The 12267-nt window shown below is 39.9% G+C and overlaps 1 protein-coding gene and 1 pseudogene across 4 annotated transcripts in view; both read left to right on the top strand.

Moving 5' to 3' along the window:
* Positions 1-12267, top strand: part of ESR2 (estrogen receptor 2) — an 85442-nt gene that overhangs the window by 21451 nt on the left and 51724 nt on the right. For all 4 annotated transcript variants that reach the window (XM_073011071.1, XM_007986936.3, XM_007986933.3 and 1 more), the window contains one exon: positions 5147-5263. In XM_073011071.1, coding sequence (XP_072867172.1) covers positions 5147-5263 — 117 coding nt within the window. The remainder of the gene's footprint in view (positions 1-5146; positions 5264-12267) is intronic.
* Positions 2156-3038, top strand: LOC103229159 (translationally-controlled tumor protein pseudogene; annotated as a pseudogene).

Raw genomic sequence — 12267 nt, 5'->3', positions numbered from 1 at the left:
AAATCTAAAGTGATCTCATTTACAGCAGCTAAAAATAAAATAAAATACCTGGGAATTAACTTAACCAAAGAAGTGAAAGGTCTGTACAATGAAAACTATAAAGCATTAGTGAAAGAAATTGAAGAGGACACAAAAAAATGGAAAGATATTCTATGTTCATGGATTGGAAGAATTAATATTGTTAATATGTCTATACTACCCAAAGCAATCTACAGATTCAGTGCAATCTCTATCAAAATACCAATGACGTTTTCACAGAAATAGAAAAAACAACCCTAAAATTTGTATGGAACCACAAAAGATCCAGAATAACCAAAGCCATTCTGAACAAAAATATCAAAACTAGAAAAATCATATTACCTGACTATAAATTATACCATAGAGCTATAGCAACCAAAACAGCATGGTACTAGCCTAAAATAGACATATAGAGATCAATGGAACAGAATAGAGAACCCAGAAACAAATCCATACATCTACAGTTAACTCATTTTTGACCAAGGTGCAAGAACACACCTTGGGAAAAAAGTTTCTTCAATAAATGGTACTGGGAAAACTGGACATCCATGTACAGAAGAATAAAACTAGACCCCTATCTCTCACCATATATAAAAATCAAGTCCAAATGGATCAATGACTTAAATCTAAGACCTCAAACTATGAAACTACTAAAAACATGGGGAAACACTCCAGGACATTAGTTGCGGCAAAGATTTCTTCAGTAATACCCCACAAGCACAGGCAACCAAGCAAAAATGGACAAATGGGATCACATCAAGTTAAAAAGCTGCTTGCATGGCAAAGAAAACAATGAAGAGACAGCCCACAGAATGGGAGAAAATATCTGCCAACTACCCATCTGACAAGGGGTTAATAATCAGAATATAGATGGAGCTCAAATAACTCTAGAAAAAAAATCTAATAATCCCATTAAAAAATAGGCAAAAGATCTGCCTAACATTTCTCAAAAGAAGACATACAAATGGCAAATGGGTATATAAAAGTGTGTTCAACATCACCATTAATCATCAAAGAAATGCTAATCAAAACTACAATGAGATATCATTTCACCACAGTCAAAATGGCTTATATTCAAAAGATGGGAAATAACAAATGCTAGCGAGGATGTGGAGAAAAGGGAACCCTGCTATACTGTTGGTCGGAATAGAGATTAGTATGACTACTATGGAGAACAGTTTGACGTTTCCTCAAAAAAACTGAAAATAGAGCTACCATATGATCCAGCAATCCCACTGCTGGGTATGTACCCAAAAGAAAGGAAATCAGTGTATTGAAGAGATGTCTGCACTCCCATGTTTGTTGCAGCACTGTTCACAGTAGCCAAGATTTGGAAGCAACCTAAATGTTTATCCACAGGTGAGTGGATAAAGAAAATGTGGAACATATACACCACTATTTAACCATAAAAAAGAATGAGATCCTGTCACTTGCAACGACATGGATGCAACTGGAAGTCATGTTAAATGAAATAACCAGGCACACAACGACAAACCTCCCATGTTCTCACTTATTTGTGGGAGCTAAAAATGAAAACAATTGCGGTGCCTCATGCCTGTAATCCTAGCACTTTGGGAGGTCCAGGCGGGTGGATTGCCTGAGCTCAGGAGTTTAAGACCAGCTTGGGCAACACGGTGAAACCGTGTCTCTACTAAAATACGAAAAATTAACTGGGCGTGGCAGCATGCACCTGTAGTCCCAGCTACTTGGGAGGCTGAGGCAGGAGAATTGCTTGAACCCGGGAGGTGGAGGTTGCAGTGAGCCGAGATCACGCCACTGCACTCCAACCTGGGCAAAAGAGTGAGACTTCATCTCCCCCCCACCACCAAAAAAAAGAAAACAATTGAACTCAAGGAGATAGAGTAGAAGAATGGTTGCCAGAGGCTAGGAAGGGTAGTAGGAGTGGAAAAGTGGGAGTCCCAGCTACATGGTAGGCTGAGATGGGAGGACTGCTTAAGCTCAGGAGGTGGAGGTTGCAGTGAGTTGAGATCACACCACTGCAACTCCAGCCTGGGCAACAGAGGGAGACCCTGTCTCGGAAAAAAAAAAAAAAAAAAAAAGATGATAGATCAAAGCACTTTAATAAAATTGGGCCATACTAGAGATGCTATTGTTTGAAATAAAAGATATGAAGTGGCTTTTCCGCCCGCTCCCCCCTTCCCCCCAGCGCCCCTCCGGCTGCACCGCGCTCACTCCGGGTTTCCGGCTCCTGCTAAGCTAGCGCCGCCGTCGTCTCCCTTCAGTCGCCGTCATGATTATCTACCGGGACCCCATCAGCCACAATGAGATGTTCTCCGACATCTACAAGATCCGGGAGATCGCGGATGGGCTGTGCCTGGAGGTGGAGGGGAAGATGGTCAGTAGGACAGAAGGTAACATTGATGACTCGCTCATTGGTGGAAATGCCTCCGCTAAAGGCCCAGAGGGCGAAGGTACCCAAAGCACAGTAATCACTGGTGTCGATATTGTCATGAACCATCACCTGCAGGAAACAAGTTTCACAAAAGAAGCCTACAAGAAGTACATCAAAGATTACATGAAATCAAAGGCAAACTTGAAGAACAGAGACCAGAAAGAGTAAAACCTTTTATGACAGGGGCTGCAGAACAAATCAAGCACATCCTTGCTAATTTCAAAAACTACCAGTTCTTTATTGGTGAAAACATGAATCCAGATGGCATGGTTGCTCTATTGGTCTACCGTGAGGATGGTGTGACCCCATATATGATTTTCTTTCAGGATGGTTTAGAAATGGAAAAATGTTAACGAATTTGGCAATTACTTTGGATCTATCACCTGTCGTCATAACTGGCTTCTGCTTGTCATCCACACAACACCAGGACTTAAGACAAATGGGACTGATGTCATCTTGAGCTCTTCATTTATTTTGACCGTGATTTATTTGGAGTGGAGGCATTGTTTTTAAGAAAAACATGTCATGTAGGTTGTCTAAAAATAAAATGCATTTAAACTCCAAAAAAAAAAAAAAAAAGATATGAAGTGTAGTTAATAATTTAAGTGTAATAGAAGAAAAGGAGCCTAAGAAAGCTTGAAAAACATTGTTGCACTTCATATACATCTTCTTTGCTTACATTATAGTGAATAATGCTGCAACAAACATAGAAGTGCAGATATCTCTTTGCAACATGAGAGATTCATGTAGATATAAGAGACTGTGGAGACTGTTTCAAGATTGGAGTTACAATTAGGTTTTTAATTACCTCTTCTGGCCAGCTGTGGTGGCTCACACCTGTAATCCCAGCACTTTGGGAGGCCAAGGTGGGCGGATCACCAGAGGTCAGGAGTTTGAGACCAGCCTGGCCAACATGGCCAAACACCATCTCTACTAAAAATACAAAAATTAGCAGAGTGTGGTGGTGGGTGCCTGAATCCCAGCTATTTGGGAGGCTAAAGTAGGAGTATCACCTAAACCCAGGAGGCAGAAGTTGCAATGAGCCAAGATCATGCCACTGCACTCTAGCCTAGGCAATAGAGGAAGAGTCTGTCTCAAAAAAGAAAAAGAAAAATTACCTTTTCATTGTATGCTAACGTGTAGAATTCTGCATGTAACATGTCCAGTTTAAAGAATGATTATAAAGCAAATCCCTGTGTAACCAGTGCTCAAACAATGAAATAGAATGTAATGGCTCCCCAGAATCCCTCTGGGTGGTCCCTCCTGCCACACCCGCTTCCCTCCCTGCAGAGGTGGGACAGTCCTCCTTTCTGCCTTCCTTGCTGTGTGTGGTTTTGCCTCCTACACATGCATCCCTAAATAATGCAGGTTCATTTTTTCTGTTTTCGAACTTTGTGTTCATGTCTTCTCCTACATATTCTTTTGCGACGTTTTTCTTTTATGACTTGCTCATTTCATTTATTATTGAGATTCATTTATTCTCCACTCTGAAATTCTGGTTCATTATAGGCTTAATGTAAGATGTTCAGGCCATATTGTTTATTAGAAAGACATCAAAATGTCCTACTCACTTTCACTTTTGCTTTTCACCTATTTTATTATAATTTCTATTAACCCTTTCTCAGACCCATGTAGCTGTCCTCATCCTCCCTACCAACACCCCGTCCAGACATCATCTCTCATTTGCACAAATATAGCAGGCTGTCATCTGGTCTCATGGCCTCATCAGCTTTGCTGCCTCTCATTGGTTCTTTATACTGCATCTGAAATGATTTTTGAAATGTAAATATTCTTAGCTCTTCCTTACATAAAAGAATTAAAAATATCATTGTCTTAGAGATTGCTATATAACTAACAAGTTCAAACTCTTAGGATTTTACTACAATGAGTCTTATTTTCTGTACTTCTATGTCTTTGAGTTGTTTAGAGTAACTCTACTTCATAAACTTGGTTCTGGGCTTTTGGGGAGGTCAGGTCTGTTCCACATGTCCCCACGTTTTTCTTGGACCAGTGGCTACCTCACAGGAGCTCGAGAGGCCAAGCCAAACTGTTGGAGCAGCACATCTATTGATATATCATTGGCTATAGAAAGTCCTGTGGTCAAGCCCAACATCAGTTGGTAGGGAAGTGTTTACTCTCTGCCCACTCTAGTACACTGCAGGGTCGCAAGGCCGAGGGAGAGAATGAAGAATTGAGAACAGTAATCCACCACAACTCTTGTCAATAGTAGTACTTTCTGTCATTATTTAGATTGCTAATTTCTTTCTTTGTTCCTTTTGTTGTTTTGACTATGAATTCCCATTAAAATATTGTATTAAACCCAAAAGAGGGATATATGTAAAAGAATATAAAAAGCTGAATTTGATGGCTTGATTTACAACTCTTGAGTTCTGTGACTTGGAGCAAATCAATTTAATGTTACTGTCTCATTTTCCATATCCAATGGATATATTTTTATATCTCTCTTTTGAGAATTCCAAGAATATGCAGAGAATAACATATTAGTCAAAAACCAGGATATTGAAATGTTCCTAGGTCTCCTTTACTCATTACCAAGGTGTCAATGTAGCTTGACTTTGCCTTTGTACCTATACTGGTCATCAAGAAGATGTCCCCTATCTCTCAGCTGGAAAGTGTTATCAGTGTTGTTGACCAGGAAGAGATTTAACCAAGAGATTGTATCAATAATCTTTCTTCCCCCCCACTCTGTTATAGGCCATAATGATTATATTTGTCCAGCTACAAATCAGTGTACAATCGATAAAAACCGGCGCAAGAGCTGCCAGGCCTGCCGACTTCGGAAGTGTTATGAAGTGGGAATGGTGAAGTGTGGTGAGTGCTTGCTTCCCTTCTTATTGTATATAGGCCTTGCTAAAAGCCCTGTCCTCTGAGGAACTGGGGACAGTAGCTGGGAAGAGAGAAGATTTAGGACATAGTAATTAAGTATTTGTGTTGTCACATTGGAGGAGGCATTGACTTATCCACAGTAACTGCAGAGGACAGAGCTGGGGTGAGTGGGAACAAATTATGGGAGGCAGATTTTGGCCCCAAGTAGAGAAGAACTTTCTACAGTTCAAGTGGTCTGACCACAGAATAAATAGGCCACCAGATGGTTTAGGGGACTTCTAGCCACTGGAATCCTCAAACAGGGCTGGGTGGCCATCTGTCTGTGATCTTGAAAAGTCCAGTTCTAAGGATGAAACCCTGGTAAATGTCCACGGTTAAAGCTTGTGACAAAAAAGTAGAATATCTTGTGGGTTACTGGGGTAGCCGTGGGGAGACTCATACCTATCCCCTCGTCTAGCTTTCTAGAAGTGGAAAAATATGCAGGAGTCAGAAACATAATGGAACTATGAAAAGCACATACAGCATAGATTTTGTTCTATGACAGTAATAGATGTATACATATGTATATGTAATATATTCACATATATTCATATGTATTTTGTACACTCACATATATTCACATATATTTTATACACAAAGAAAAGTGAGCACTTTAGTATATAACTGACAAAGATGCCAACACCCAGCTCTCTCCACCTGGCTAGCTTTTGGTTCACTTGTCTGTACTCACTTGCTTGTTTATATGTACTCCAAGCAGCTCTGCCTGCACTTATTCTTCTGCTAGCCAGTATTTTACCTGTGGTTGGCTGTAATTTCTCATTGTAATTATTTGAATTTAAAGCAAAAATCTATCACTTTACTTCCTGACAATTTCTTTTTCTTTTCTTTCTTTCTTTTTTTTTTTTTTTTTTTGAGACGGAGTCTCGCTCTGTCGCCCAGGCTGGAGTGCAGTGGCATGATCTCGGCTCACTACAAGCTCCGCCTCCCGGGTTCATGCCATTCTCCTGCCTCAGCCTCCTGAGTACCTGGGACTACAGGTGCCTTCCACCATGCCCGGCTAATTTTTTGTATTTTTAGTAGAGACAGGTTTTACCGTGTTAGCCAGGACGGTCTCGATCTCCTGATCTCGTGATCTGCCTACCTCAGCCTCCCAGAGTGCTGGGATTACAGGCGTGAGCCACTATGCCCCGCCCTCCCTGACAATTTCTTAGTAGCTCTGCCTCGTGAGCATTCTCTGCCCTTTTCTTTTTCTCTGTGTATGTAACAGATTAGAACGCTCAGCTATTATAGTTCAGTTACAGCAGAAGTTCTCTTCATCTGATCACACTTCTCTGGCTTCCTAGAGTCACCGATGATCTTCATTTCCTCTGTAGAACACCCTGCCTGTGCCCATAGCCTCACAGTGTGTGTTGGTTACTCTCTCGAACACCTAAACATTTCCATTCCCACCGCTTCACTTTGTCCTTATCAGAAACCAGTGAGCTTCTTCTCAAACCTGTTTCTACTCACTGTAATTGTTACATTATAAAATTTAATTAAAATTTGTGCAAACATGAATAGGAAAAGACAAGTTTGTTTTTTCTGTGAAAGTTTAGTTGAGGCTGGGTGCGGTGGCTCACGCCTGTAATCTCAGCACTTTGGGAGGCCGAGGCCTGCGTATCATGAGGTCAAGAGATTGAGACCATCCTGGCCAACATGGTGAAACCATGTCTCTACTAAAAATACAAAAATTAGCTGGGCATGGTGGCATGCACCTGTAGTCCGAGCTACTTGGAAGGCTGAGGCAGGAGACTAGCTTGAACCTGGGAGGCAGAGGTTGCAGTGAACCGAGATCATGCCACTGCACTCCAGCCTGGCAACAGAGTGAGACTCCATCAGGCGGGGGTTGATGTTTAGTTGAAAGTTTTGAATAAAATCTTAAAGGACTAATAGCTATTGAGATAGATATGGGTGAGACTGGGGGAAAAAACAAAACAAAACATAAACCTTGGGAGATCCTGAATTCAGAATTCCTTAGAAGTATCTAGGTTCTTGCTCTGTTTTTGTTTTAAAGAAGCTGAAACTGAAAATCCAGAGATAATATCTCATGGGTTTGTTTATGCAGAAAAGTGACTTTGTCTAATTGGCCCAGATGCATAAAGAGAAAACCTTGGCACTCTGACAAAAGATTGCAAATAAATGTTTTAAGTTTTAAGTTAAACAGTATTTTAAGGTGTGTGTGTGTGTGTTTAAAAAGTGATTTCCAACTTAGTCTTAAGAATGCTTTTATTATACTAGGATCCATTGCACAGCTGTAGCCCTCATGGCTCAAGGCAGTGGATGCTGGGAAGAGCATGAAGGTTGGATCCCATAGTCTATGTTTCATTTTTGTTTCATCACTTCTTGCTGACTGTGACTGTGCTCAAACTACTGAATCACCTCTTTAGTCCTCGGTTTTCGTATCTCTGAACAGAGATATCTGCTTCACTGTGTTTTGTAAAGAATAAGTATGAAAACATATATAAAGACTTAGCACAGTACCTGACGCTCAATTTTAGTTTTCCTTCCGTTCTCTCTCCTTCCCTGAAAAGCTCATATGAGTTTTGATACAACACCGTTTCATGAGATAGAGGACAGAGGAATAAAGAAGATTTCATAGAAAAGGGAATGAGAGAAAGTTTGTTGAATTTAGCCAGAAAGTCTAAGAAAAGACTGTATTCTCTTTGGAGATTACAGAAGAAATGAGATGGGTTGTTGCACATATACAATGGGATATTTTGCCCTTCACTGACCACAGAGAAAGACCATTAGCGGTGAACTTTCTTAACTCTGTCTGTGTCCTTTCCCATCACTCTTCTTATCTGCCCTCCCAAAAACCCCCTCTGCACACTTTTTCTTCCATCAGGTCTCGGAGGATTAGAGATTATACTTGCGTACTGGATCCTCCTGCACCATCCCGCTTCTTTTATTCTGAAACCATGTAGTCTGTTATCACCTTTTTCTTCTGAATTTCTGATCTTGTCTTTTCTACTAAAGTGTGGATGTGGTCATACAGCAGTAGGACAACACCCACCTAGACTAACTTTATGGATGAAACTTCATTATAAGGATACACTGAAATGTAAGGAGCCAGGAAATCCATCTGAATAGCCATGTATTTGGCCTATATCCCTGTATTGGGATAATAGCTCAACATATTTTGGGTGCCATATCTTTATACACCTGCTGTATAGTCTTCCATGAAAGGGATTTGATAGGTAGGTAGTATAAAATAGTGGTTAAAAGCACCAGCTCTGGATTTAGGTTGCTGCTTGGGTTTAGATCCTGCTTCTGCTATTTTCTAGCTATGCCATCTTAGACAAGTTACTTGAGCTTACATTTGGTTCCTCCTCTGTACATTGGAGACAGTAATAGCTCCTGTACTGTAGGGTAGCTGTCAGGATATGTGCAATATGCAATGCCTGGTGTATAGAAGCTTCCAGTAGACATTAACTGCCGTTAGTATTGTTGATCACTACTGTCATCATCATCTTTGGCTGGGGTTATTTACCACTGCCTAATATGGAGCACTCCTATTTGGTGGAGCTGCTCATTAAGCTCACTCAGAGGCAGCTGCCTAGGTTACAGTGTCAAAGCCACAACACTAGAAACATCCTTGATAGAAAAATGAGTTCCTTGTCAAGGGCTTTATTTATTGAGTCTAGAATTCTCAGAACTCACTATAGGACCTAGAATGTTAGACTTTGTCAGTGAAAATTTGTCAAGTAAATTTGAATGTATAAATTCAAAATCTCTCACTTTGGGTATGTAAAGGGTATATAAATCTGTTTTGTAATTCTTTATCCTTATGTACTCTACAAAAGAGAAATGTACGATCAGAAAGGTACTTTTATTTTTTATTTTTTTATTTTTTTGAGACAGGGTATCACTCTGCTGCAACCCAGGCTGGAGTGCAGTGGCGCAATCTTGGCTTACTGCAACCCTGACCTCCTAGGGCTCAATTGATTCTCTTACCTCAGCCTCCTGAGTGGCTGGGACTACAGGTGTGTGCACCACCACACCTGGCTAATTTTTGTATTTTTTGTATAGACAGGATTTCACTGTGTTGCCCAGGCTAGTCTTGAACTCCTGGGCTCAAGTGATCCTCTTGCCTCAGCCTCCCAAAGTGCTGGGGGATTACAGGCATGAGCCACCTTGCCTGGCAGAAAGGTGCTTTTTAAAACCATACATTTTGCAGCAAACCACCATGGCACGTGCATACCTATGTAACAAACCTATATGTTCTGCACATCTATCCCAGAACCTAAAGTATATTTTTAAAAATTAAGAAAAATGTACATTTTGCTCCATTTTATCCTGGGTTTATAATTGACCTTAAATATCCATAGCATTCTACTTGATTACTAATAAAATGAATTGTATTTTAGGCCTTTAATTCTTTTAGCAGTAAATTTGGTTCAAATGTTCTGAATAAATAGAGCCCTTTCTTCTACTGTAACTAGTCAATGTTAAGAGGAAATTCTGACAAATTTTCCCGGTAGCCAATAATTTAAATTTGCTCATATTTTCTAACTAATATTTATTTTAAAAATGTAAACAATTTAATTTAGTGAATAAACATAATGATGGGAGTATAAAACTAAGCATTTTGCAGATTTCAACTTTTAGGGTTTTTTTTTTTTTTAAGGGAAATTCATATAAAAGTTGTAACCATGCTAATGACATCCTTACTTATAATGTGTCTTTCCTTTAATTTCCATTTTACATTTTTGTCTTTAACCAGTGAAAACTTATAAAGATTTTGGTGCTCAAATATATAGGGATTTGGAAGTTATATTTTTGTTGTTGATTTCCATTTTTCTTATGGTCAGAGAAAATTGTCTTATGCCTATTTTACTTAAGATTTTCTTCATTGCCTAGTATGTGATAATTTTTGCAAAATATCTATGGCCTTTGTAGATCAAGCTTGTTAATTATGTGGTTCAAATATTCTGCATTCTGACTCTTCGCTCTTTCAGCTGTTGAGAGAGAGGTTTAAATATCCCATTATAATAGTGCATCTGTCAGTTTCTCTTTTCCTTTCAATCACTTTTGTGTTGTGTTTGGACGCTGTGTTTTGTTGTTTGTTTATTCATTTATTTTTTCAACGGAGTCTTGCTCTGTCACCTAGGCTGGAGTGCATGGCATGATCTCGGTTTACTGCAACCTGTGCCTTCTGGGTTTGTGCGATTCTCCTGCCTCAGCCTCCTGAGTAGCTGGGACTACAGGAATGCGCCACCATGCCTGAGTAACTTTTGTATTTGTAATAGAGACAGGGTTTCTCCATGTTGGCCAGGCTGGTCTCGAACTCCTGACCTCAGGTGATCCGTCGACCTTGGCCACCCAAATTGTTGAGATTACAGGCGTGAGCCACCGCACCTGGCCTTGGTTGTTTTGAAGTATATGAGTTTAGAATTATTTATCTTTTTAAAATATTCTAGCAACGAGTCTCCTTATCTATAATAATAATTTTTGCCTTAAAGTTTATTTGTCTGGTATCAGTAGAGTAACGTCAATTTATTTGGTTAATTTTGCCTGTTATATATTTTTCTATCTGTCTACTTCGTTTTCCTATATGTTAGTTGTATCTCTTACAACTAATCTATGTCTAGATTTAAAAATATGTATGATTTCAGGTCACTCTTAAATGGTCAATTTGGTATTTTTTGTTTATTGTGATAACTGATATTTGGGTTCATTTCTATCACCTTATTTTGTGATTTAAAAAATTTTATTATGTATTTTCTACTTCTTCCGTTTTGGGAGTTGATCACATTTTTATGTTTCTTTTTCTTCTTTTACTAGTTTAAAAGTCATTGCATTCTGTTTGAATTCCCTTTTGTCTTTTGAGACAGAGTCTCGCTGTGTCACGCGGGCTGGAGTGCAGTGGCGTGATCTTGGCTCACTGCACCCTCCGCCTCCCAGATTCAAGTGATTCTCCCACCTCAGCCTTCTAAATAGCTGGGATTACAGGTGTCTCCCACCATGCCCAGCTAGTTTTTGTATTATTAGTAGAGATTGGGTTTCACTCTGTTGCCCAGGCTGGTCTTGAACTCCTGACCTCAAGTGATCTGCCTTCCCCCACCACCTTTGGCCTCCTAAAGTGCTGGGATTACAAGTGTGAGCCACCATGCTTGGCCGTGTTTCAATTCCTTTAATGATATTTCTGCTTTTTAACATGTGTTCTTGATTAATTTGAGAATTTAAGCTTCTGTCTTCCCAAAAAAGAATCTTAGAAATTCTAACCAAAATAATTCCTCTCTCATTTTACATGTTATTGTTTGGTATTTTGGTTCCACCTTATTTCTATATCACCAAAACTTACTTATTGGGCTGGGTGTGGTGGCTTATCCCAGCACTTTGGGAGGCCAAGGCAAGTGGATCACTTGAGCCCAGGAGTTCGAGACCAACTTGGGCAACATGGCAAGACCCTGTCTCTACAAAAAATACAAAAATTAGTCAAGTGTGTTGGTGCACACTTGTAGTCCCAGCTACCCAGGAGGCTGAGGTGGGAGGATCACTTGAGCCTGGAAGGTTGAGGCTGCAGTGAGCTGTGATCATGACCATACCACCATACTTCAGCCTGGATGACAGAGACCCTGTCTCTTAAAAAAAAAAAAAAAAAAAAAAAAAAAAGGTAAATCCAAAGAACAAGCATATAAATCAACTTTGCTAGTAATTAAAACATACAAAGTAAAGCAAGATGGTTTAGTCACTTGTTAGATTAGCAAACATTAAAAATGATTTTTAATGCCCAATGCGTTCTGAGAAAATAGATAGTCAAACTATTGAGCACTGGGTAACATAATAAGACCCTATCTCTACAAAAAAATTTAAAAATTTGCCAGACATGGTGGCATGTTCCTGTAGTCCTAGCTACTTCTGAGGCTGAGGCAGGAGGATTGCTTGAGTCCAGGAGAGGAAGGCTGCAGTGAGCTGTGATTGCATCACTACACTCCAGCTTGGGCAAC

Source organism: Chlorocebus sabaeus, chromosome 24 (genome assembly GCF_047675955.1).
Source record: "Chlorocebus sabaeus isolate Y175 chromosome 24, mChlSab1.0.hap1, whole genome shotgun sequence".
NCBI classification, from domain to species: domain Eukaryota; kingdom Metazoa; phylum Chordata; class Mammalia; order Primates; family Cercopithecidae; genus Chlorocebus; species Chlorocebus sabaeus.
This window is presented reverse-complemented; position numbering and strand designations above follow the sequence as displayed.